Below are 24,783 nucleotides of genomic sequence, written 5' to 3' on the forward strand. Positions count from 1 at the left end.
GTCTTCTTTCCACTGTCAAGGAGGCTCCGGGGACCAAACACCTTGGTTGCTGGCAAGCCACCATGGCTAGCAATGCCTCTCTTCTGAGGCCTGATGCTTCCTAGTGACCTGACCCTATAGTAAAGCTGAGAGTGCAGAAATCGTTTGAGCGGCTAGGTTGGAAGAAGGGGTGCCTGGCTCAGAAAGCAATCTGAGCTAGCAGGCCCATGAGGCTTCAGAACCTAATCCCCTAAGCCAGGTGTTGTGCTACACACCTGTAATTCCAGTACTTGGGAGGCTGAGACAGGAGGAATGCAACTTAGCCAAACCCTGTTTCAAAATAAATAAAATTCGGCTAGGGTATGACTAGGGGTAAAATGCCCCTGGGCTCAATCCCTAGTAAAAAACAAAAAGAGAAGAACCCAACCCCAGCTCAAAGCCCTGTTATCCCACACCCCTTTCCCTGAAGCCCCCATGGGAAAAGGAGAACTATGCTGGTCTGCTGCAGCACACACCCCCTTTATCTCATGAATACTGAAACTACATTTGTCTGTTTATTGTTTTCTCAAAATAAAAGAAAAAAAAAACCATTCAAAATTCCTCAAAATTCCATGATGGTGGAAAGGTGGGTTGACGCAGCTGATCTGGGCAGTCTCCCAGGTTGGACCGTGGAACACCAGGTGTCCTTGAGGCAGGGTAGACGAACACGCGCCGAGGCCTGCATCAGAAGAGCTGCAGGCCACTTTTGAGCCCATGCAGCTGACCCTGGCTCCAGAAAAAGCCGTCAATGTCGTTGCTGTTGCTGCAGTTGCCGCTGCCGATACAATTTAGGCCCAGTGTGCTGTGGAGAAAGTGAGGTCAGTCAGGTGGGAGGTTCTGGGGATCTGTAGGGACTCAACAGGTTCATATAGGAAAGGCACTCCTTCCTGCCTGGCTTTTTACAAAAGAGACCAGAGCAAATCCAAGAAGCAGTTTCGGGTGGGTCCAGGGTGGGGAACTCTGCCCTCTCCTAAGTCAAGGGATGGAGGGAGGGAAGGGAGAGTGGAGCTTTTCAACTGAAGTATTACACAGCCCCGCACAGAAACTGGACAAAAGCCCAGAAACCAGGTGAAAACCCAGAGGAGCTGTTTGGGTAAGGGAAAGTCCCCAAACCACTCCACCCCCAAGAGTGGGGGTACCTAACAGGGCCTCCTTCCAAGGGCTGAGAGCTTGGAGCCCAGAAGACTGTGAGCAGACCCCTTCCTCATGTCCTAGGTGAAAAAGGGGCCCAAGGCCAGGCTGGGGCTCTGGTGTCAGGCCCAGCCCCCACCCCATCACAAAACTGCTTGAGGGAGACAACTGCCCGGCTCAGAACACTCTTGCTTCTCCTGTTCCTGCAGGTCAAAGGTCCTTCCAGCTTTGATGGATGAGGTGACAGCTGAGAGCAAAGCCATCATCCTTCCCCTCAAGTAGATCCATGGTTATATTACTGCAACTGAAAAAGCCCTTAGAAATGATCTAGTCACATCCTGCCCATTGCCCACAGTTTTACAGAACAAGGAAACTGAGGTCCAGAGATGAGAAAGGACTTGCCCAAGACCACACAGCCAAGTGAAGGGTGGAGCTGAAAGGGAGGAGTATGAGAGGGGCGAATCAGCTTCCTTTAGGATTTAACAGTTCTAGCCACCCACCGTACCGGGAAACCCCAGTGTGCTCAGGGAGCCAGCCTCACCCAGGGCAAGTGGGGACTGAAGGGAGAAGGGGTCTCCCAGACCCCTGGTACTACTTTGGTTCTCCAAGAGGCCTGCTGTCCCCTTGCCTCAGAGTCCACAGCACTGCCTTGGGCCTGGCCAGCTTCTGAGGCCCCAGGGTTCTAAAGCCCTCTTCTACAGTTCCCAGATGAAGAGGGGCTCATCTCCTGGGGAGCAGGCAAACCACACGGGGATGGACTCTCCATTTCAGGGGCCCGCAGTCTGTCTCTGGTACTCACAAGATTCTCCCTGTCACAATGGCCCAGCATTCCGGAATGGGCTCTGGACCGGCTTCTTTGTGTTACCAGCATAGCCCCTCACGGGCTGCTTGGTTCCTGGCTCCCTGATGACTCCAAGGCTCCCACGCCTGTGATTCAAAGGCGAGTTTCGAAGCATGGAGCCCTGTGCAGGCCTTGCTACCAAGGTGCTGGACAGTGTGGGGAGGTCTACTGAGTAGTACTCTGCACCTCTGGGCAAATCCCTTCCCCTTCCTGGGCCTCAGTTTCCTCCTCAGGAACAGAAGAAAGCTGGATTAGAGCATCTACTCTTGACCTTTCACAAATAGTGGAGCCTTTCAAGAATTCACCAAAAGCTACAAACCATTCTCCTCCCAAAACACACACACACACACACGCACACACGCACTCACGCACACCCACCTGCACACAAAACTGGGCCCCATCTGCAAGGGGTGTGAAACCAGATCTAACTACCTCACTGGCTCCCTATGCTAGGGGCATGAAGTCCTGGGGAGGGCCCAGCCACCTGCCCACCCATTATGTCTCCTCTCCCTCCCGCAGATAGCAAACAAAAGGGGTGAGGAATCCTGCTGCCACGGCCACTCACCCAGTCTTGCCACTCACCCAGTCTTGCGCATTGGGGCTTCCAGCCTCTGCTCTAGCACGGGCTGGTCCAAAAGATACATAGTGTCGTAACTCTCCAACATGAGCTCTGCTGGGTCCTCAGTCTGACCGGGCATCCGGCCTATAGGGAACGTTTCCCATCTCACGTCCTCTGCGGAGCAAAGAGACGGAAAGATTGAGCTGAGGAGGTGGTTCTCTAACTGGTGTGCAGACCCACCAACCCGTCCACCCACCCAGTCCCCCTAGCCCACTCAGTATGGGCTCTGCACGCTCCCAGCCTCACCCCTCTCTCTACCACTTCTCATGAGTGCCTCTCCCATTCTTGGTGCTCCATCACACATTCTTTTTTCCTCAGGGGACTGAATGCAGGAATGATTAACAATGAACTGCACCTCCAGTCCCATGTGAGACAAGGTCTATTGCCTTAGCCTCCTGAATTGCTGGCATCACAGGCGTGTGCCACTGCACCTGGCCACCACACACTTTATGGTCCTTCCTTCTATGTATTCACACAAACCAGCATAGTTACTCATAGTTACAGCATAGTTAACTCTTCTACCACCTCTGCAGACATGCCGTATGAACACAGACTCCTCTTCCTACCTCACTGCCTCGTCTCACACAACCTCGCGACCTCGCCAGCTGCTAAGGATTTCACTAAGTTAAATTGCCCAGGCTGGCCTTAAACTTACGATCCTCCTGTCTTGGCCTTCCAAGTACTGGGATTACAGGCATGTAATCCAGGCTCCACACAGAGTTACTATATTAAATCTCTCTTCCCCATCCTTACACAAATGTATCCCATATTTTCAAGAGAAGCCTTCACTTGTGAGCTCCTCCAAGTAGATTCTGTTTCTGGTTTCCTGCATCTGACACTCAAAGAATTCTTTGTCTTAATACCCCTGGCATTATGTGAAGTGTCACACCTGGACCAGTTTTCCTTCTAACCCATACAGAAGTCCCTCAAGAGCTATTCTCTCATTATATATATGTATCAAATTATCACACTGTACCATATAAATATGTACAATTACACGTTAATTAAAAACAAGAAGATGAGCCAGGTGTGGTGGCACATACTTGTAATCCCAGCATTTGGGAGGCTGAGACAGGAGAATCGTGGTTCAGGGACAGCCTCAGCTACTACTTAGTGAGGCCCTTTGCAACTCAGTGAGACCCTGTTTCAGAATAAAGAATAGGGCCGGAGGTGTAGCCCCTGGGTTCCATCCCCAGTACCACAAAAAAAAAAGAAAAAGAAAACAAGATGCACCAAACATGGTGGCGCACACTTGTAATCCCAGCATTTGGGAGGCTGAGGCAGGAGGATCATGGTTCGTGGACAGCCTCAGCTACTTAGTGAGTCCCTCTGCAATGCAGTGAGACCCGGTTTCAAAAGAAAGAATAATAAAAGATAGGGCTGGGGGTGTAGCTCGGAGGTAGAATGTCCCTGGGTTCCATCCCCAGTACCACACACACACAAATAAAAGATGGGTTCAGGGTATGTAGCTCAATGGCAGAGCATTTGCCTAGCATCATGCCAATCCCCAACACCATCCCCCCAAAAAAAGAGAGAAAGGGAAGGAAAGAAGAAAGGGAGGAAGGAAGGAAGAAAATAGGTTCCTTCTATTCCTCCCCATCATCCCTAGCTCTTTTATAGGCATCTATGCCTTTCATAATGCCCTGTCTCACCCTATGACACAGAGGTACCTCTGTGTACAGGGGCTGCTCAACCCCTGAGCTCTGACATCAGCCTGACCATCTTTCCTCATCACTACATACTCAGCCCTGTCTATATCGCTGCCCCTGACACTTTAGCTTGATGCCCTTATACATGTCCCCTTAGTGACAGCATGGACACACAGGCCACATTTGACTGGCTCTCACTGCCTGTTCCCATACCACTCAGTATGCCGTCATCTCTCATTGCTGCCACTCTCCCCCATATAGAAACACCTTGGTCCTCATGAATCTCAGTGACCCCACCTCCTCTTTGAAAAAGATACATGACCATGACATACAGCTATACTACAACCCACTTCATGGTGACTTATTTCACTGCTCCAACTTTTCTCTTACACACACACTCTTCTGCCTGTGCCCATGCCCTCCTTTTAGCTATTTATGAAGACCCCTAAATACATCCTTCTTTGCCCTAAGAGATTTCTGTCACTGTATCATGGCTTATCCAGCAGGCACAAACACACATATACACAGACATTAATGTGCTCACCCACCCCTAGCACTCCCACTTAGGGCCTTTATGCCTCAGCCATTCCATACCCATCCACATGAGGGAAAAGGCTGCATCTCTCCCCATGAACACATCCCTTTCCTTCTTCCTGGTTCATCTCACTCCCACCACGCCAACCTTACAGGACAGCTGTGGCCAGCTGTTCTCCCTACCCATCAGGCTTTAGCATGCAGGGTAAGTCCCTGCCTCCAGCATGTGGACATACGCACATGTACCAACATGCACACCAGACTGTTCTGTCACTCCTTCAGGGTCTGCCTGCATCAGGGTTCCTGCTCCTCAACCTAAATGAAGATACTCAAAAGACCACCCTCAGCTGGGGGCAGTGACACATGCCTGTAATCCTAGAAGGCTGAGGCAGGAGGATCACAGGTTTGAGGACAGCCTCAACAACACAGTTAAGACCCTATTTGAAAATAAAAAAATAAAATACAGCTGGGGGTCTAGCTTAGAGGTAGAACCTACTCCTAGGTTCAGTTCCTGGAAACACACACACACACACACACAGACTACCATCTGAGCAGCAAATTCATGTTCCTTATCCTCCCTCATTAACCATTCTTGCACTCCCCAGGATTAGGAACTTGTGTGAATACATCACTCATTTTCTCTTCTCATCTCACTTTTAATTTCTCTAAATGAATGCCCAAGGTTCCTTGTTTCTGATATACAGAGCAAAATCCTGTCCCATTACCAGCCAGCCTCCATGTGTACTCAGAAAGCCCTTCCCAGCAGGGCATGGTGGCGCACGCTTGTAATCCCCACGCTTGGGAGGTGGAGGCAGGAGGATCGCGCTGGTTTGGAGCCAGCCTCGCTGGCAGGAGACCCTGTTTCCACATAAAAAAGTTAAAAAATAGGTCCGGGAGTATAGCCCGTAGGAGTGTATCCTGGAGGTAGAAGGGCTTCCAGGAACCCCAGTACCACCAAAAAAAAAAAAAAAAAAAAAAAAAATCCCCGCACTTAGGAGGGACCCTGTTTCCAAAAATAGGTCTGGGAGTATAGCCCTGAGGTAGAAAGCCTCTGGGTTCCACCCCCAGTACCACAAAAAAAAGGCCCTTTCTGACTACACCTAAAAACATACACAGAAGCATATACAGATACACCCCTACTTGCTCTCTCCCACCTGTGTTACTGCTCAGTGCCCACATCCACTCCACCCACTCCAGATGGATATGCTCACTATATTTGACAAACCTTTTTTTTTCTTTCTTGGAACTGGCTCGATTAAACCCAGGGCCATTCTACCTCTGAATTACACCCCCCAGCCCATTTTATTTTGAAAGAGATCTTGCTAAGTTGCTGAGGCTGTAAGGCCTCCTGTTTCAACCTCCCAAGTACTGGGGTCACAGGCATGCGGCCCAATGCTCTATCTTAAGGGGGAGGGGAACCATTTTCACCCCTGTACCCAGCAGCCTCCCGGGCTTGCCCCATACTGGCTCCCTGCCGCTACTTTCTATCTCTTCCATAGGGTGAAAGCAAGCCTCAAAGGCCAGCCAGAGGGGAGAAATCAGTGAGAGAAGAAAATGGGTTTCAGGTGCCTTACCTGAACTAACCTGCCATGTGGAACCCTGCAAAGCTTCTATTTTGTGGGCTAGGAGCCTGGCATTCTGGACGGTAGGGGACTCCTGCATGTCGGAGAAAGACCCCACCGCCATTCTGTCTTCTTCCTCTTCCTCTTCTTCATCTTCATCTTCATCATCATCGTCGTCGTCGTCGTCCTCGTCATCTTCTTCCTGCTCTTCCTCTTCCTCTTCCATGTTACTATCTTCCTCTTCCTCATCTTCCTCCATCTGGTCTTGCGACACCTTTTTCACCTCCTTCTCCTTTCCTTCGATGACATTATTAGGGGTGCCCTGCTTCTCCTGCTGCGGGGCCTTTCCTTCCGACCCACAGTTAGAGCCAGCCGGTCTGAGGCCCCTGTACAGGCTGTCCAATGTGTATGGCGACTTCTCAGTGGGAACAGCCTCTGAGCCCTCCTTTGCCTGGCTTTTTTCTCCATTCTGGGTATAAATGGAACAGATGCGCAGCAGCTTCTCCTGTTCCCCGTCCGGCAAGACCTGTCCCATGGCTTTGAAGACGCTGAGCAGAAGGAGGGATGGGGTAGGAGAGATTCAAAATCTTGAATCACTTCCTACCCTAACACTCCAGGGTTAGACCTTGGTCCCTGAGCTTCCACACCAGCCTCTGAAAGGCAGCACAGTAGAGCAGACAACATAGAAACAGCAGCACCATGAGACCTGAACAGGCTCTGTGGTTATCTCTGTGCCTCGCTTCCATTCTCAGTAAAATGAGGACAATAATGGCACCTAATTTCTAGGCTTCTTGGGAGGAGTAAAGAAGAGAGCTCACATAGAATGCCTGGCACAGTGCCTGGCACATAGTGGGCATGCAGTAAATGATAGCTATTACTCTGCACTGAAACACTACATAAATACACAAACTAGCCAACAGGCCTGAAGGGCTGGAAATGACAATGGCAGATCCCTCTCTCCTCTCGCCTGGCTGAGCAATCTGGCCTGAGCTCGTCGGCATGCCTGCAAGTGTGCTGGGGTCCTTCTGGGTGGAACACAGTGTGGGATCCCCTCACGGGAACAGCTACAGCCCAGCCTGGAATGGAGGAAAAGAAAAAAGCAGCAGTTGACAAGACAAAGCAGGATGTGGAAGGAGGCCCAGTGAACGCCACTGCAGGAGCTGGGAGGAGTCAGAGCGCATGAGGAGGGAGGAGAGCCTGAGGGAAGACCTCATCTGGAGGTGAGGCCAGGAGCACCAGACAAGAGCAAGCGCACCGTGCCGCGTGCGGTGAGTGCCTGGCTGGAGGGGGCGGCCTGTGCTGAGGCGCTGTGGGAGGAAGAGGAGGCTGAGGAGGAAGGTGTGTGTGTAGGGGGCGGGGTCACGGGTGCAGGTTACTGTTTCTGAAGATCACCAAGGTGACCACATGGAGGATGGCCACACAGGGCAGCCCCAAGGCAGGGAGGCCAGTTGGGGCCAGAGTTGGTGAGGGCTGACCTAGGGCACTAGCAGTGGAGATGAGAAGGAGAGGAGCTATGAAGGACAGACAGACAGCGGGGGTTGGTGACCGATGGCAAGGGCCAGTTAGAAGGGAATTAAGATGATGACACTGTACACACAACGGACGGCGCAGACAACAAAACCACCAACACAGAGCCACGAAGGAGGAAGGGGACGAGCACACCTCACGTACAGCGTGGCACTGCACGGACATCCAGGCACTGGGGACACGAGGTCAGGGTGGGGACCGAGTGTCCCTCTAGGTGGCCCGAGCATCAACTGCGTAGTTGGTGGAGGGGCCGTGAGCCCAGCAGGCCATTTTCCCTCTCCACTGTATATTGCCCCTCTCCATGGGGGCTGGGGACTCCCTGGGAGACCCTTTCTGCAGGGCTAATTTCACATTTCAAGAGGACCCTGGCTCAAGCTGGATTGATATCAGCTGGCGTGGGGAAGCTCTTGAAAAGCTTCCAGCTTATTAGCGGAAAAGCCAGAGAGAAACTCGCTGCCCTCTAAGTATGTTCCATTAGTGTGATTAATAATAAATATTCCCAGGCACTTGGTACTGGCAAGAAGCCGTATCTCCAGTGTTTATGACTGCCCACCCACTATCTCCAGCTGTCTAGCCTGACCATTAAGGTGCACAGGTGATAGGAATCTTGAAAGTCATCTCCTTCCTCGGGCATGCCTGGTCACAGCTCGAGACTGAGAAGGTCACAAGTACGAGCTAATGGAAAGATGGTGGACTGTGGACTCGCAGGACCTGGGCCCAGATCCCTGGCCCACTGTCCGCAAACCATATGACCGTTGTTAAGTCACTTCACTCCTCAGAGCTTCAATGTCTTATCAAAGAATGGTATTCTACCTCTATCTCCCAAGACTGCTGTGCTTAAAAACAAAACAAAACAAAACAAAAAAACTTAGCACCATGCCTGATATTAATTGCCAGTGGTATCTTTTATTTTTCCTCTGGGCAAAACAGAAGCCAAGTTCTGAATTCATCCAGTAACAGATGCTTTGTGCACTAGTACAATCTCTCAGAACATCAGGGAAGAATATAGGACTAAGGACAAGCTACCTGGATTCTGGCTCCAGCTCTGGCTTGTAGCATAATACCTAGGCACATCCCCTCTGATTTCCACTCTGTGTAATGGGGTGATTAGGATTAAGTTCACTGATTAGCTGAGAAAGGCAGGATCTGTGCATAAGGAATCGTACCCAAGTGAGCCGCTGTTACTGTTGGCATGTCACATCCCTCTGGTATGCGTGGGTTGGGAGATCTCTGTGGTCCAGACTTCTCCAAAACCAGCAGCTTCCACTCTGCAGGCACTTAGGATTGGAAAGTACCTTGAAGGCCACCTATCCAAACCTTTCCATGCTGCTCTCTTCACTCCCTCCCCCACCCTGGTACATACACAGGCCATGTTCCTTCCACACTTTTGAAACTTCTTTTATTCTTTTCCCTCCCTGAATTGTTCAAATGCATTCTCTGTGATGCTCTTCCTTACTCTTCCAGGCCCTCTTGGTTCTCCTCCCACTTTCCCTCCCATCCACGTCACTTCTAGTCTAGACCCCAAACATCTGGCAGTGTGGCTGTTTGGTTCAGTTCCATATCCTGGAGGTCTTGACTTCGCTCTGTCTACAAGGTCACAATTTTTAGCTTACAAACCCTAATGTGCCCCCGATACCATAAGGGTTCAAGAAAGACTTTTAGACTCAACAGCGGGATCGAGGGACTAAGAGGGTCTTGGCATCCAGTCTCCCACTTCATTCATTCCTCAGATACAGGTCAGCTCCCACCAACGATAGCACTGCTAGCAAAGAGACAGCAGAGCATGGTTCAGTTCAGTGACATTTACTGAGGCCTGTTTGGTGCCTGGGCTTTTGTGGTACGCTGGGGTAGAGAGCCAGTACAGAACCCTTGCTCTGGAAAAGCTTAGTCTGATAGAGGGAAGGAGACAACTAGGGAGTAGACATGGCAACACACAACCTCAGATTCGCAAAGTGTTCGGGAATCAACAGGACGCGGTAGATGGTGCCGCCACCAAATGAGATAGGGAACAGAGGAGGAAGATCATTTTGGAGTTGGGCTGGGGAATAAGATGACCAATTGTCCTGGTCACACTGAGGCACCTGCGGGCCAACCAAAGGAGAGATGCTCAGCGTGCAGTCCAGTACAGCGGGCAAAATTGTGAGGGAAAGGCCTAGGCCACATAAAGAGGATTTAGGCCTCAGCTCTTCACAGGACTGGTAATGAGCTTAGTCATTTCTGGGAGGCCATGGGAAATGGTATCAATGTAGCAGACAGAGAAACTGACTGGAACCCACTGGATTTGCTCGGTAGATCAAGCAGCTTGGGGGAAAGTGCCAACTTACAGTAATTTAAGGAGCAAGAGGGCGGGGAGGAAAAGGAGACTGTTGAGTGAACACCACTCTTCGGAGATGGGGTTGGAGTGGTAAGCTGTGCTAACCCAACAGAGGGATGCAGTGTCAGAGCAGATTTGCTCATGGTGTTATTGCTGGTATTTTAGATGGGGGAAAAAACCCCAGGCACGTTCAGAGGTTGAGGAGCAAAGGCCAGCAGAGCAAGGGAGAGGCTGGGGTGAGGCCCAGGGATACTGGCAGAGGTGGCTCCTAAGCACGGGCGGAGGAGGCTTTGAGGACAGGCAAGGCCACCTCATCCTGAGACGGGCGAGGTTGACTGCAGCCGCGGATCAGTTCACGAGGGCTGGAACTCAGGTCGAGGGGGCCCTGTTGGAAGCCTCCATGCGCTCCAGGAAGCTAGGGTGAAGTAGGAGGGGGAGGGACTTGAGGTGAGCAGTAAGGGTTCAGAACAGTCAGGGAATGGGAGAGAAAGTAGTCAGAAAAACAAGCGAAAGTTCAGACAAACAGAAGTGAGGCCTGGCCCAAGATTAAACATCATACCTCTGCAGTGGCAGCAATCCGCAGGGCTATGTCACTTTCTCCAGCAGAGCTCAGCTACCCAGGCTGAGGAGCAGGGGAAGCAGAGTGGGGAGGATCAATCCCAGTTTGGGGGTTTGCAAGTCAAATGCGGCCAAAGGATGGGCAGAGCTGAGGGTGCTGATGGTGTGTGGCTGAAGTGATCAACCACAGACAGGATCGGGAGGAAGCAAGTTTGAGGGAAGGAGGAGATGGAGGGATGAGATCGGACTTCAGGCAAAGAACATGTGTCATGGGATGCAAGGGTGAGAACTTGAACAACAAGAGGTGATGGGCACCAAGTGGAATGTTGTGATCTCAGCTTTCAGAGGCAGAACAGCTCCGAGCGATGGAAATGGGGTGCTGAGTACAGTGAAGAATGAAAGTTGCTAGGGTTGAGGAGCTGCGGTGTCAGATGGGTCACCCAAATGAAAGGGATATTGTTCCAGAAAGCAAGAAGAGGATCAGGTGCTGAAGGCTTCCATGAGAATGAAGGAAGTGGCTCGAGGTCAGGAAATGACATAGAAAAGGAAAGGGAAACAACCACAGGTTTTTACAGGAACCAGTGCAATATTCAGTTTGACCACAGAACACAGGGCAGATAAAGGGGACTCGGAAAGGTGCAGTTACAACGACAGGCATGGCCAGAATCAGAAAGTCTTGAATGTCAGGCTAAGCGGCCTTTGCTCCAGCAGCCTTTGCCAAGAAGGCAATAGGGAACCACTGGAGGTTGTTGAGCAACTATCAGAGGTATACTCTGGGAAGATTAGTAGAGACAGCACTGGGCTTGGAGTCAGGAGACCTGGGTTCAATAATAAAACAGCAGCTACCATTTATTGTGCACTTACTCTGTGCAGGCCACTGTGCTAAACATTCTCACACTGGACTCAGTTTAGCCAGGTCATAAGCTGTACGATCTTAAGTGAGAATACTCTACCCCTCCCCTCTCTGGACTCAGCTCCTATCTATCAGTGGGAAGGGGACTGGGCTAGTTGTCCTCAAAATGGCATTCCAATTCAACCATTTTAAGGCCTTGTGGCCCCAAGGCCTACAGTGCCTCACCCTCTTACCAGACGGAATTCAAGAGACTTACAGCTGAAGGAGTTGGGGACTGGCCCAGCAAGGTGAGCCCAAGCAGGACTCAACCACCCGGGGCCAGTCAAGGGAGACAGGAGAGGTGAACAGCCTCCAGTTCTTTCGGGCTTCCAACTGGCTTGCGGAAAATTGGCGTGCATTCCGTCCTAAGAGAAAAGAGAGGGCCTGAGGAGAAGAAACCAGTGCGACTCCCAACCATTCACCTTGAGGAATATGGCTCGGGCCCTCCCCAGCCCCCAAGATTCCCCACCCTAGATATCCCAACTGCCCAAAGTATTCAGGGTACTTTGCCACAGCCCAGTTTAGTTGGCTCTGAGAAGAAAAAGGACTAGGGAGATTTGTGCCCTGCTGCTCGCAGGGCCCTCTTGGGCATACCCACACCTTTAACAAGGGAGGTATCTGCCTGGTACTTTTCAGCAGAGCACTGAGGACTGTAGCAGATGTGTCTGCTTGGGCTGCCTAAGGCCCTGGGGCTAGGGCTAGTCTCCCTCACCAGTCTTGGTGTTGGCCACGATCAGTTCAACGGTCCATCTAAGAATGTAGGTGGGCCGGATCCCACTTTCCCCCAAGGCAGGCAGCTCAGAGAACATCCTCTCCAATAGGGCCTGTGTGAAGATCTGGGAGTGCAGGCCCCGGAGGAGGGGCTGCCAGAACTGAGAGAATGGCTTTGGCACCAAGGCGTCATTCAAGTTCGTGTTTTCTGGTTTGTGAGGGACACCGTTGACGGAGGGGCGGGCAACGGAAATGAGGAGAAAGCAAGAGAGCGAGAGCACAAGAGCAAGGGAAAGCGAGAGACAGAGACACACACGCACAGAAAGCAGACGCGCGCGAGCCCCGCCAACAACAAGAGTTGCCACCGCAGAAGAGCAGGAAAGAGGAGAGCAGAACAGCAGGGAAAGAGAAACCAGTTAGTATCTGGCAACCAACAATTAACTCCAACAGAGTACAAAAGAAACAGAACTCTTGTTCTAGCTTCAACTTTGTCAGTAACTCACTGTGTGACTTTGGGTCAGTACCTTCCCCTTTCTGGACCTCAGTCTGACCATCTGTAACATGAGGATGTTCGACTAGATGACCTCACAAGGCCCTTCCAGTGCTGCTGTTCTAGCTGTCTAGCTAGTGGCTAAATCACAATTAACATGGTATAATAATGCTGTTAAGACTCTCCAAACCCTACCCGTCCCAACCAACCCAACCCAACCCCAGGCCACCTAAGGTCAGTCCCACCATTGCACATCGGCTGGGCTACCTGATCAGCTCAGCCAAGAGGGCCAAGGGTCTTCCAGCCCACACCCAGGGCCCTACTGCCCACCTCACATGTTCCCTCCCAGGAAACACAGAACTCTAAGGCTGCAACAAGCTCCCAGGACCCTACCTTCATACTTTATCTGCAAAGCTGCCAACTGCTCAAATGTGGGGATGAGGAAGCCATCATCGAGAAAAGCATCCAGCACAACATTCCTGGAACAAGATGCTAGTTTAAGCAGGCATAGCAGTATATACCATTATTCCCAGCAACTCAGGACATTGAGGTGGGAAGATGAGTTGAACCCAGGAGTTTGGGGCAAGCCTGGGCAAAACATCAAGACCCTATCTCAAAAACATAATAACAGAGGTCAGGCATGATGGCGCACGCTTGGAATCCCAGTGCTTGGGAGGCTGAGACAGGAGGATGGCACAGATTCGAAACCAGCCTCAGCTACTTCGTGAGGCTCACAGCAACTTAGTGAGATCCTGTTTCCAAATAAAATACAAAACAAGTCTGGGGGTATAGTCCAGAGGTAGAAAACCCCTGGGTTCCATCCCCAGTACCATAAAAAAAACATAATAATAGCTGGGTATGGTAGTGCACATCTGTAATTCCAGTATATAAGAAGCTGAAACAGGAGGATCGTAGGTTCAAGGCCAGCCTCAGCAACTTAGCAAGACCCTGTTTCATAATAAAAATGAAAGTGGCTGGAGCTGGGGCTTGGAGGTAGAATGCCCCAAGCATTCAATCCCTAGTATGCCCCTGCTACTACCACTGACGATGATAAAGAGCTGGGTATCATACACTTGTAACACTAGTTACTTAGGAGGCTGTGGCAAGAAAATCACAAGGTCAAGGCCAACCTGGGTAACTTCTAAGAAAGACCCATTTTCATAATAAAATAGAAAAGGGGTGGGGAAGCCAGGCATAGTGGCACACTCCTGTAATCCCAGTACTTGGGAGGCTGAGATAGGAGGATCATAGGTTTAAGGCCAGCCTCAGTAAATTAGCGAGACCCTGTTCAAAATAATGCCCCTAGGTTCAATCCTCAATGCCAAAAAATGAAAAGAAAAAAATAAATAAAAGGGTAGGAAACAAAGTTCAGTAGGATAATGCTTGCCTTGCACATACCAGGCCCCAGGTTCAATCCTCAGCACCACACAACAGAAACAAAATTCTCTAGGTACTTTGCTGGGTGCAATGACACATGCCTATAATCCCAGAGAATCAGGAGGCTGAGCCTGAGGAGGAGTATTACAAGTTTGAGGCCAGCGTGGGCAACTTAGCGAGACCCTATGCAATAAAAAAGGGCTGGGAAGGTAGCTCAATGATATAGTACCCCTGGGTTTAATCCCCAGTAGCATAAAAATTAATTAACGAAAATAAAGCTGGTCATGGTTGCACATGCCTATAATCCTGGTACTTGGGAGGCTGAGACAGGAGGATGGCAGGTTCCTAGCCAGCCTTAGCATCTTAATAATACCATTTCAAAAATAAGTCATTAGGAAGGGCTGGGATTGTGGCTCAGAGGTAGAAAACTTCTGGGCTCAATCCCCAGTACCAATAAAATATGATAAAATAAAATAGAGCTAGGAGTACAATACAATGTTGGAACACTTGCCTAGCAATACACCAGGCCTTGGTTTGATCCCCAGTACCACAAGAATATAAACAATCAGGATGATAGTTTAGTAAACTGAAGCGCACAAAATCCCCTCTTCCTTGTCTGCCTCTTCCCAAGGTGGCTAATGTCTCTGCTTCAAGCGGCCAAAGCACTGGAGGATATGTAATAGGAGACAGATCTTAGGCTTCAGTTCCTGGGAAAGAAGCTAGGCCAGAGGTTGAGATCACTGGAATTTGGATGTGCATTTACCAAGCACATACTGATCTAAGGCCCATAATGAGGGAAGTAGTGGCTGAAAAATCCTCAGAACATAGATGGAGAAAAGCCCCAGGCCCACAAAGAGTTAAATGCTTGGGATTGTGGTCAAGAGCTTTTAGACTTCAGTTCCCTAAAACTCCCCTCTTCCCTGGCTGCCTTCTTTTAGATCCTAAAAGTAGAAACCATGGGGACTCAACTCTTGCCCCGAATATAGCCAGCCTCAAACTTTTGATCCTCCTGCCTCAGCCTCACCGGTAACTAGGCATAGGTCTTTTTGCTAGGGACTCCAAGAATCCAGAACAAATTTAGAGTTGAAATATACTAGAGAGGTAATCTCCCATCCCCATCTAGCCCAAACCAAACACAGCAACAGCAAGCGGATTCCTCCAGTTACTGGATTCCCATGAATCTTTCCCAAATGACCAGGCCTAGAGCAGGAAAAATAGCTCCTAAGGTATCCCAATGCCTGGAGGATTGATACCACACTCTGAAACCTCCCCCCAGACTAGACTTGGGAAGAAATACTCTTTCCCTCCACCTCTCATCTCCTCATGGGAGTACCCAAGGAGAACACTTAAAGCAGATGACCAGCTACCTGTTCAGCATTACCAAGCAGACAGCACCGTACAGGGACAGTTTTCCCAGCTTCTGCATACCTCTTTGCTAAAGGGTACTGCCCTAGGCTGGGCAGACACTGGCAAAGTACATTTGGAACTAATCTTGTCCTGGAAATGAAGACTCCGGGGTAATCTGAGCCTATGCTGTAGGCCCCTTCCAGCTTTGCTCTGCCCCCCTCCACCTACCCACACTCTGTTCTATCCCAGATTCTTTCCAACTCTGCCTAGCTAGGAAGGTCTAGCATTGCCTCCATGTAGGGAGAGAGGGAGGGAGGGAGAGAAGGAAGGAGGGAGAAGGAGGGAGGGAGGGAGGGAGGGAGGTATAGTTTTTTTTTGGTTTTGTATTTTAACTAGGGATTGAACCCACAGGTGTTCTACCACTGAGCTACACTCCTATCCCTATTTATTTCTAATTTAGAAATAGAGTCTTATGCTAAGTGAGATTAGTCAGTCACAAAAAATAAGAAATCAGATGCTTTCCCTAATATGTGAAAGCTAAGGAGAAATGGGTCATAGGAGGAACTCTAAATGAAAAAGGAAATCCTATAGATGAACAAACAAGACAACTTAAAGGAGGAGAAAGGAGGGGAGAAGAAGGAAATTCTCTAAAGCATACAATGTACTTAAACATATTGAAGTCAACCACTAAGCCAAGCAAGGGAAGGAGGGAAGGGGAAGGAATGGGGTGGGTACTGGGTAGGGGTTAAAAAAGTGATGTGTACATGTATGTACACACTAGTTTTTTTTTTTTACCCCAATATGATGTATGAATATAATGCCTCAATAAAAAATTTTAAAAAGATACAAATTTTTAAAAATAAGAAATGGGGTCTTACAAACTTGCTGAAGCTAACCTTGAACCTCCTGTCTCAGCCTCACAAGTACTGAATTACAGGAGTGAGCCACCATGCTCAGTGCCTCCACAGATTCTTAGTGGAAGGTTCCTCAAAGCTCTTCTCAGCTGAATTTAGGTAGAATACCCCAAGAGCAAGGGAAGAGAGAGGAATGAACAAATATATTCTTTTCTGGTTGAACTGGACGCTTTTGGGGGTAGGGGGAAGAAGGCAAATCAAGGCACATTGGCACATGCTTGTAATCCCAGTACTTGCAATGAGAAAGGAGGAGTTCACGTTCAAGGCCAATCTCAGGACCTCAGCAAGCCCATTTCAAAATAAGGAATAAAAATGGTTGGGGTTGTGGCTTAAAGGTAGAATGTCACTTCAGTTCAATTCCCAATACCACACACACAAAAAGAAGGTTCACAGCCATAGAGAGGGGAGGAACTTGGTTTCTAAGAGCCAGGTCCTAAGAAGGCCTCTCCTTTGTCCCCCAAACCAAAATTCCCCAAGGGATGCTGATACCCCCAACAGCAATTTGAAAGAATGGACTGGCAGTGCCTACCATCTATCTTCTACGTCAGACTGGAACAAGGCCTACACAGTGAAATGTTAAGGATCATGGGCTTTTCCTACTTGCCCAGAATGCCACATCCCACCTAACAGAGAGGAAGTAGGCTGGCCAAAAATGACTGCAAATTCTTGTCTCTGGCCATTCTAGTGAGTCACAGTAGGCAAGCCCTATCTGGTAGCTGGAAAGACCAGGGGTAGGGGGTCACCTTGTGAAGGATCAGAATTACCATTGAGATTTCCTACAACAAGAGTTTGGAAAGGTGGACAAAGTAACATATTTCAATGAGGCTGCTACCCTTTACCCTAGAGTAGGCAGCCCCTGGCTGTTACATACCTGTTCTCCCGTATAAGGTACTTGAGCTCTGACAGGATATTTTCTACACATGGGGACGAGCAATTCCATGCCTTAATGGCCTGAGATAAATGCTTAAATTTCTCCAGCACCTGCCAGCAAAAAGAGTCTCATCAGAAAGTTGGTTTGGTCAGGCAACCCATCCCAACCCTTCTAGGATCTTTTGGGGAATGGACTGCCCTTTGGGGAATGGGGCAGGGCATGCAGGGATGGGCCCACAATTCCCTCACTGGCCCTGCAACTAAAAATAACCTGACCCTCAAATGCCACTCTTTCCTCCTTTCTTTTCTCTCCTCCAAATTCCCTGTGGCTTCCAATCAAATGATACCCTAATACTGAGATACCCAATGGGATCATTTTGGTTGAAGATGGGCAGAGACCTTTGGGCCCAAGGGTGAGGAGTTAGCAGGAGGCAAGGAAAGGAATAAGGAAAGACCCAGATTCTTTTTCCGATTCTATCACTGACTGTATACGTGACCTTGGGTTTGTCCCTTCACTCATTCAAGCTTCAGTTTCTTCGATGAAACGGGAGGGCTGAGCTAACCAGTTTCTGTGCTACATCCCTTCCGTCTGAAACAGCATCTCTCTGGCTCACCTGAACTAGGGAAGCTCTTGGGCCCCACTTGCTGGTCAGCTTCAGAACTGCAGGAGTGAGCAAGTACCCATACCCAGTTGTTCCCTACCACCTACAGGGCAGATTATCCACAAACTTCATCATCTGCTCCCTTCCATCGTTGTGAAGGATCATCCGATTGGACTCTGCTTCTCTTGTCTCCTTCCTAGTTCCCCCCTCTCTCTTTCCGAGAAGTTCCCTCATGCTTTGCCACTTTCAAATTCCTTCTCAAGACTTCTCAGGTAGCTGGCAAGAGGGAAGAAATGTCTAGACCAGGTGAGAGCATGCCAAGTCAAGGGCACTTTCTTACCTTAAACTGCTCTTCTTCATATGATACCAGCAGGTCCCGGGTTCTTTCTGAAAACAGAACCAGAGAAAGAGATAGGGCACCACAGTCCCAGAGGAAATGCAGAGCCAGGGAACTAACCATCACAAAGCCTGAGCCTGAGCCTTCTAGGCTCATGGGTCCCTCCCTCTTTGCCCCAAGGACACCTACCGTACAACTCCTTATGTCTCTGCATCTTTTCCCAATGAGACTCCAACTCGTCCTTGCCTTTACTATCTCCACCAGTCTTGCCATCGGCCTCAGCCCCTTCCTCATGGTCCTGAGTCTCTCGCTTCTGTTCTGCACTCTTATCAACAACACTGTTCCTGTCTTCTTCATGGTATTCTTCCTCCATCTCCGCCTTGTCCTCCTCCAACTCCCAGGTCTCTCTTAGACTATGCTCCAGTTGATGGGACCAGAAGGTTTTCTGGAGCCAATCCAGGACAAAGTAGCAGCCTAGAGGAGAGGAGGAAGGAAACCAGTGCCAGAGACCAGCACAGACAAGCAATTAGCAGGTTGCCAGTTCTATGGGCTTCCAGCTTTACCTTGTTTTTGTGGTACTGGGGCATTCTACCTACAAGCTACACCCCCAGGAAACAGGGTCTAAGTTGCAGAGGGCCTCACTAAGTAGCTGAGGCTGGCTACAAACCTGCGATTCTCCTGTCTCTGCCTCCCAAGTACCAGGATTACAATCATGTGCCACCATGCCCAGCTCCAGCCTTATCTTGTGAGCATTACAGGAAAAGCCTAGGGAAGAAGGTTGGCTCCAAGGCTCAAATCTCATATGCCCAGATACACCCCCTCTCACTCTGGGTTATTCCCCTGTTCTTTGTTTTCTCCTGTTCACCAGCACCTTCTCTAGAAAAAATACTACTACTGGACTTGGAGATGGAATGCCAAAACCAACAAAGGGCAAAGAAGAGGAAAACTGGGGTCTCATCCCACTAGCTAGTTACATAGCCTTGGCCAAGTCTCTTCCCTTTTCTAGACCTGTTTCCCTGTTACAAGGGACAAGGTTAAAATGGGGGTTCATAATTGGGAAGGGGTGGATGTCCCAAGAATTCCTGGCTTCATGAAACTAATGGTGACTTACAACTCTCAACTTATCCCTCCTACCCTTGCTAGAGTAAAGCTAATAAGTCATCACCCTAGGAGGAAAATATAAGGGGAGACCAACAAGCTGTAATTTAGGTATCAAAACAGGATCAGAAGCCATTTGTAATCCCTATACTTGGGAGGCTGAGACAGGAGGATTGCAAGTTCGTAGCCAGCCTCAGGAACTTAGTGAGGTCCCCTAAAACCTAGTGAGACTCTGTTTTGAAAATAAAAGAATAGCCGGGCGTGGTGGCGCACGCTTGTAATCCCCGCGCTTGGGAGGCAGAGACAGGAGGATCGCGCAGGTTCGAAGCCAGCCGCGCGCTGGCTTATGAGACCCTGTTTCCAAATTAAAAAAGTATAAAAAATAGGTCTGGGAGTGTAGCCCGGAGGTAGAAGGGCTTCCAGGAACCCCAGTACCACCAAAAAAAAAAAAAAAAGAAAGAAAATAAAAGAATAAAATAAGGGGGGGGGCCTGTAGCTCAGAGGTAGAATGCCCTTGGGTTCCATCCCCAATACCATAAAAATAAAAATTAAAAAAAAAAACAGGTTCAGAGCTGGGCATGTTGGTATACACTTGTAACCCAGTACTTGGGAAGCTGAGACAGGAGGATTGCAGATTTAAGACTAGCCTCAGCTGGTCAAAAATATAGAATAAAGCCAGGCATGCTGGTGCACACATGTAATCCCAATACTTGGAAGGCTGAGACAGGAGGATTTCAGGTTTGCAGTCAGCCTCAGCTACTTAGTGAGGCCCTCTACAACTTAATGAGACTTTGTTTCAAAATAAAGAATAAAAAATAGGACTGGGGTTATAGCTCAGAGATAAAATGAGTTCAAGCCCCAGTACCACACACACAAAATAAAAAGCACCAGGGTATAGCTAAGAGATACAATGTCCCTGCCTGTAATTCCTATACCATAAAAAAAAGAAAAAAAACAGGATATGAACATCAGAACAGTATCCTGCCAGGCCATATTGAAGCCAAAACCAAAACAATCAGTGATATTAATCCTGGTTTTATTTTTTCATATTTTATGCATCATAGTTTTTTCCACATTAAAATCTTATTTATCAGCCGGTGTGGTGGTACATGCCTATAATCCCAGTACTTGGGAGGCTGAGACAGGAAGATCTCAAGTTTGAGGCCAACCTCAGCAACTTAGCAAGAACCTGTTTCAAAATTTAAAAAAATAATAATACAGGCATGGTGGCACATGCTTTTAATCACTTGGGAGGCTGAGACAGGAGGATCACAGATTTGGGATCAATTTATACTGAGGCTGTCTGCAGCCTAGTGAGACCCTGTTTCAAAACAAAAACTAAAATAGGGCTGGGGGTACAACTCAAAGTCAGAATGCCCCTAGGTTCGATCCTGAGTACCAAAAAGAAAATTAAATTAAAAAAAAATAAAAGAGCCGGGGTTGTAGCATAGAGGCAGAATGCCCTTGGGTTCAATTCCCAGTTCCCTCAAAAAGAGATCTGTTGCCCAAGGTGAGTACCTCACTTATTTCACCCTAATACCAGCCCTGACCCCAAGTAAGATACCCCTCCCCATCCCAATACCCCAAATGCCACCCAGCCCAGGCAGGCACCTGGGGTTAACCAAGATAGGTATACCTCTCAGGACTCACCTTTGCGACAGTCATTTATATGGGGCATTTTTTTGTGGGTCAATTCATGGCGAAGTTCAACAATCCAATCTGGAATGTTCACCTGATTTGGAGGGGGGCAGAGAAATTAGAAAATATTAAAGCTGAAAGACACCCAGGGATGAATTGCTTGGCCATCCCTCCCATTTTACAGAGAAACTGGTCCTGAGGGAAGATTCCAGTCTTACTGACAAGGTCAAACCAAGTCTCTTGATCATTTCTTATTGCAACCTCTGTACAGATGGGTCTTGAAAATAAAAAAAAAAGGCACCCACCTATCCCAACTGCCAACCACTGTCCTCCAACAAAGATTTTTGCGAATGAGCATTAACAATGACCTTCTCCAGCCTCCCTCTGCCCTTTCCCTGGTCCACTTCACCCCTCCCTTCATCCCACACTTTTTACTGATGACTGAGACCACAGCTGCCCTCCAGGCCTCTACACACTTCTACTCACTCAGAGCAGGAATGTGTGACATTTTCGTGCTGCTTGGCTGAACTGTCTCCTTCCTCAAACTGTCAGCTCCCTAAGGGTAAGCGCTGTGACTGCCACCTCTTTCCTTTGGGCTCCTCAGCTTCACTGGGCCACTCCTAGCAATCTGGACTGACCAAGCCCACTGAGATACAAGTAATGAATAGCAAGGGAGCAATTCTGCTTCTTTCAAGCTGGCAGCTAAGGCCCTAGGGTTCCTGCTGGGCTCGGCTAGTAGTGATGAGCTCGCCTGGCTGTGAGCACACCTTACCCAGTCCCCTGTTTAGGGAGCCCTCCTGTAGAGAGAGAATCGAGCATGGGCATTTTATTATACGCACCTCCTGAGCCAGGAACTTGAGGGGTATCTTGGGAGACTTTGACTTCCTCTCCGAGATAAGATTCACAAACCTGGGTTTAGGGGAGAAATAAGTGGCACAGCCCAACGAACAGTTTTACTCAAAACACCTTGCTGAGTTACTGACTCACACCTTTATTTCCACAACCTTTACTTGACTCTCCTGTGCATCCGGTTGAGATTGGCCAGAGCAGGGATAGTTCCACCCACTCCAACACTTACTTAGAATCTGCCCTCTACAGAAGCCAAACAGATGACAAGTTTGGTCTAGGAAAAATAATCGTGGCATAAAATAATGTATTATGCTAGAATATATATTATAGACACTAGAACAAAGGACTATATCAGATGATAACCAATAGAGAAGGTAAAAGGACGCAAAAGCCTCAAAGCCAAAGCAGACAAGAATAACAGTATGAGATAAGGAAAGTCTTAGACACATGAGCAAACCCAGTGGCAACCTTTTTCCTAATGTTGATGAGACAACTAGAACCACTGAGTCATTCTGTAAGTCAGGAACACCGAGCCCATGTCTTCACTTCCACAACTCAGCAATCATTCAGTGTTCATGGGAAAGGGGAAAAGGGAGTTGCTAGGTATCTGGGGACAAAGCTGGAAAATCCATAGGAAGTCAAGTTGTCATGAACAATTCATAAAAGTTCCTCTGGGTGAGGAGGTAAAAGGGAAGAAAAGAATCAGACTGTCAAAACTGGAAGAAACCCATGGAGATCACCTGGTCTGACTCCTTCTCTACCCACCCCACCCCTAGTCACACACACACACACACACACACACACACACACACACACGTGCACACACACATACACACACACACATTTGGTTAGAGGGAAAGAAAACAGGGAATAGTGGAGGCTTTCAGGAAAAGAGAATAAAAAGAATATGTTGGCAGGGGTCAAAAGCTGTGAAGTTAAGCAATTACAGGCTGAACCACACTCAAAACTCCCAGGGCTTTATTGCTTCAGGAAGCACTCAAAGCCAAGCCTCGCTTATCACATGCGTACCCCCTCCAGTCCCCAAATCCAACCCCACTCCTACCTCATGCAGGTCTTACCTGACCAACGCCATGCCATAGAGCAGTCTAAGTTCATCAGTGCCCAAGCCACCAGTTACATCCATGAGCTTACAGCGTATCAGGTCAGCAGTAGAAGCCACTGCCAGGGGGAGCTCGTTGCCTAACCTAAAGGGCCACAGTCCAGCGCCATCATAAAGATCCCTTAAAATGGTCCACCCTCTACCTCACAACCTTGGTTGCTGCAGGATACTCCCATCATGTACTGTCTCAAGAATGCATGAAGATACAAAACAAGAAGGTGGGAGAGACAGGGTAATGTCTGTGAAATTACTGTGGGATCCAACACTAAAACAGGGCCTAGGGGCCGGCTGGCTAAGGTGTACACAGGACACCTAACTACCAAACTGCCACCAATCAACCGTTGTGTGGACACACCCCTTTCTTTCACCCTGAAACCGCCAAATTATTCCACTAGAGAGGCCCCGTATTCCTTGTTAGTATGCCCCCGACCCAAACTTATCAACTCAACTGAGGCACCACACTCAAACATGATTTTTTGGACAAGATTCTTCCATGCTCCCTATTTCAAATCTGAAATCCACCCTAGAGTTTTTAGCCTATCCCTTAATCCTTGGCTCAGGCCCCAGTGGCCCCACCGGCACCCTCCTCCAAATCGGGAAAAGTCACTTTTAGGAACTAAAGATTAAACCTCGCAGATAGAGCTGGGCGTGGTGGCGCGCGCTTGGAATCCCATACTTGGGAGGCTGAGAGAGGAGGATCGCAGGTCTGAGGAGAGTCTCATCAAGCAGTGAGGCTCTCATCAACCTAGCGAGACCTTGTTTCAAAATTTAAAAACATAAAATAGGTCTGAGGATGTAGGTCTGAGGATGTAGAATGCCCCTGGGTTCAATCCCCAGTGCCAAAAATAATGCCTCACAGATGCGACAAGAAATTAAGACACACGCCCTTACTTTTCATCCACAAACAGGATTATTACTAGAACTTGGCTGCGACTTTATCCTAGGCACGTGGGAAAGGAGCAACATTAGGCAATTTAGGGGAAGACTTGAAAATAGGGCCTTTTGGGAGCTCGACAAGGAAGAGGTGTGAAACCATCAGCATGCAGGCAAAAGAGCTAAACTCGCCGCCTTACCTGCTCCTCCACACCGTGATGCGGTTCAGTGCATACCGCTGCAATTTATGGTCATCAGAGAACAGATACACAGTCACCTGTTCCCACTCGGCCCTGCTGAGCCAGGCCACCACGATACTCTGGGCCCAGAGGGGAGACAACCCTTTCTCTTTGACGAACTTCCCGTACCACACACTCCAGATCAGATCCATCCCCCGGAGATCCAGAATTGCAACAGTTGCAATACTTTACTAAACTGTATTTATGCACGGCCCTTTCCGCGACTGTATCCACAGGCTTTAGCTCAACGTGCTACTCTCACTCCAAACCGCCGCCGTGCCTGCAGCCAATGGGAAAGAGTGACCCCGACGCAAGCCCGCCTCTCAGCCTTAGCGTGACCAATCGGAACGTGGTATTTGGAACTCGCCCTTACCACAAATGAAATTACGTCCCGGAAGGCCGGAAGTGTTCTTTTCACAAAGCAGCCCTACCACCTGCAGGCGTTTAGCTTCTAGGTTCCGCCAATTTCCTAGTGACTCTGGGAGGGTGAAAAGAGATCTGTCCCAGATTGGACTGCAGGAAAAAGTTACTTTGCGCCCCTTGGCGGACGGCGGAGGGATCGTGGTCTGCCGATGTACTTCCTAGAAATGGACTTTGAGGTGCGTCATTATTTCCGCCAATCAGTACCTAATCGAGTTAAACACTGGTCACTGAAGCAAAATTACAAGAAGAA

At 49.0% G+C, this 24,783-nt stretch overlaps 1 protein-coding gene across 2 annotated transcripts; it reads right to left on the reverse strand.

Annotated features, from left to right (window-relative positions):
- Positions 1-702: 702 nt before the first annotated feature.
- LAS1L (LAS1 like ribosome biogenesis factor) lies at positions 703-24,262 on the reverse strand (the record flags this gene model as incomplete). Of its 2 annotated transcripts, none has more annotated exons than XM_080719341.1 (14): positions 703-820; positions 2,573-2,723; positions 6,367-6,902; positions 11,863-12,010; positions 12,358-12,564; positions 12,860-12,910; positions 13,240-13,325; positions 17,356-17,465; positions 18,297-18,343; positions 18,483-18,767; positions 21,042-21,123; positions 21,869-21,938; positions 22,958-23,083; positions 24,072-24,262. In XM_080719341.1, 14 exons carry the CDS (start codon positions 24,260-24,262, stop codon positions 703-705), a joined length of 2,208 nt encoding a protein of 735 aa, XP_080575467.1. The 2 variants fall into 2 exon arrangements, with proteins under 2 accessions (XP_080575467.1, XP_080575468.1); XM_080719342.1 differs by lacking the exon at positions 703-820 and adding an exon at positions 1,360-1,453.
- Between the last annotated feature and the right edge of the window lie 521 nt (positions 24,263-24,783).

This window comes from Muscardinus avellanarius (assembly GCF_963383645.1).
Source record: "Muscardinus avellanarius genome assembly, chromosome: X".
Classification (NCBI taxonomy): Eukaryota; Metazoa; Chordata; class Mammalia; order Rodentia; family Gliridae; genus Muscardinus; species Muscardinus avellanarius.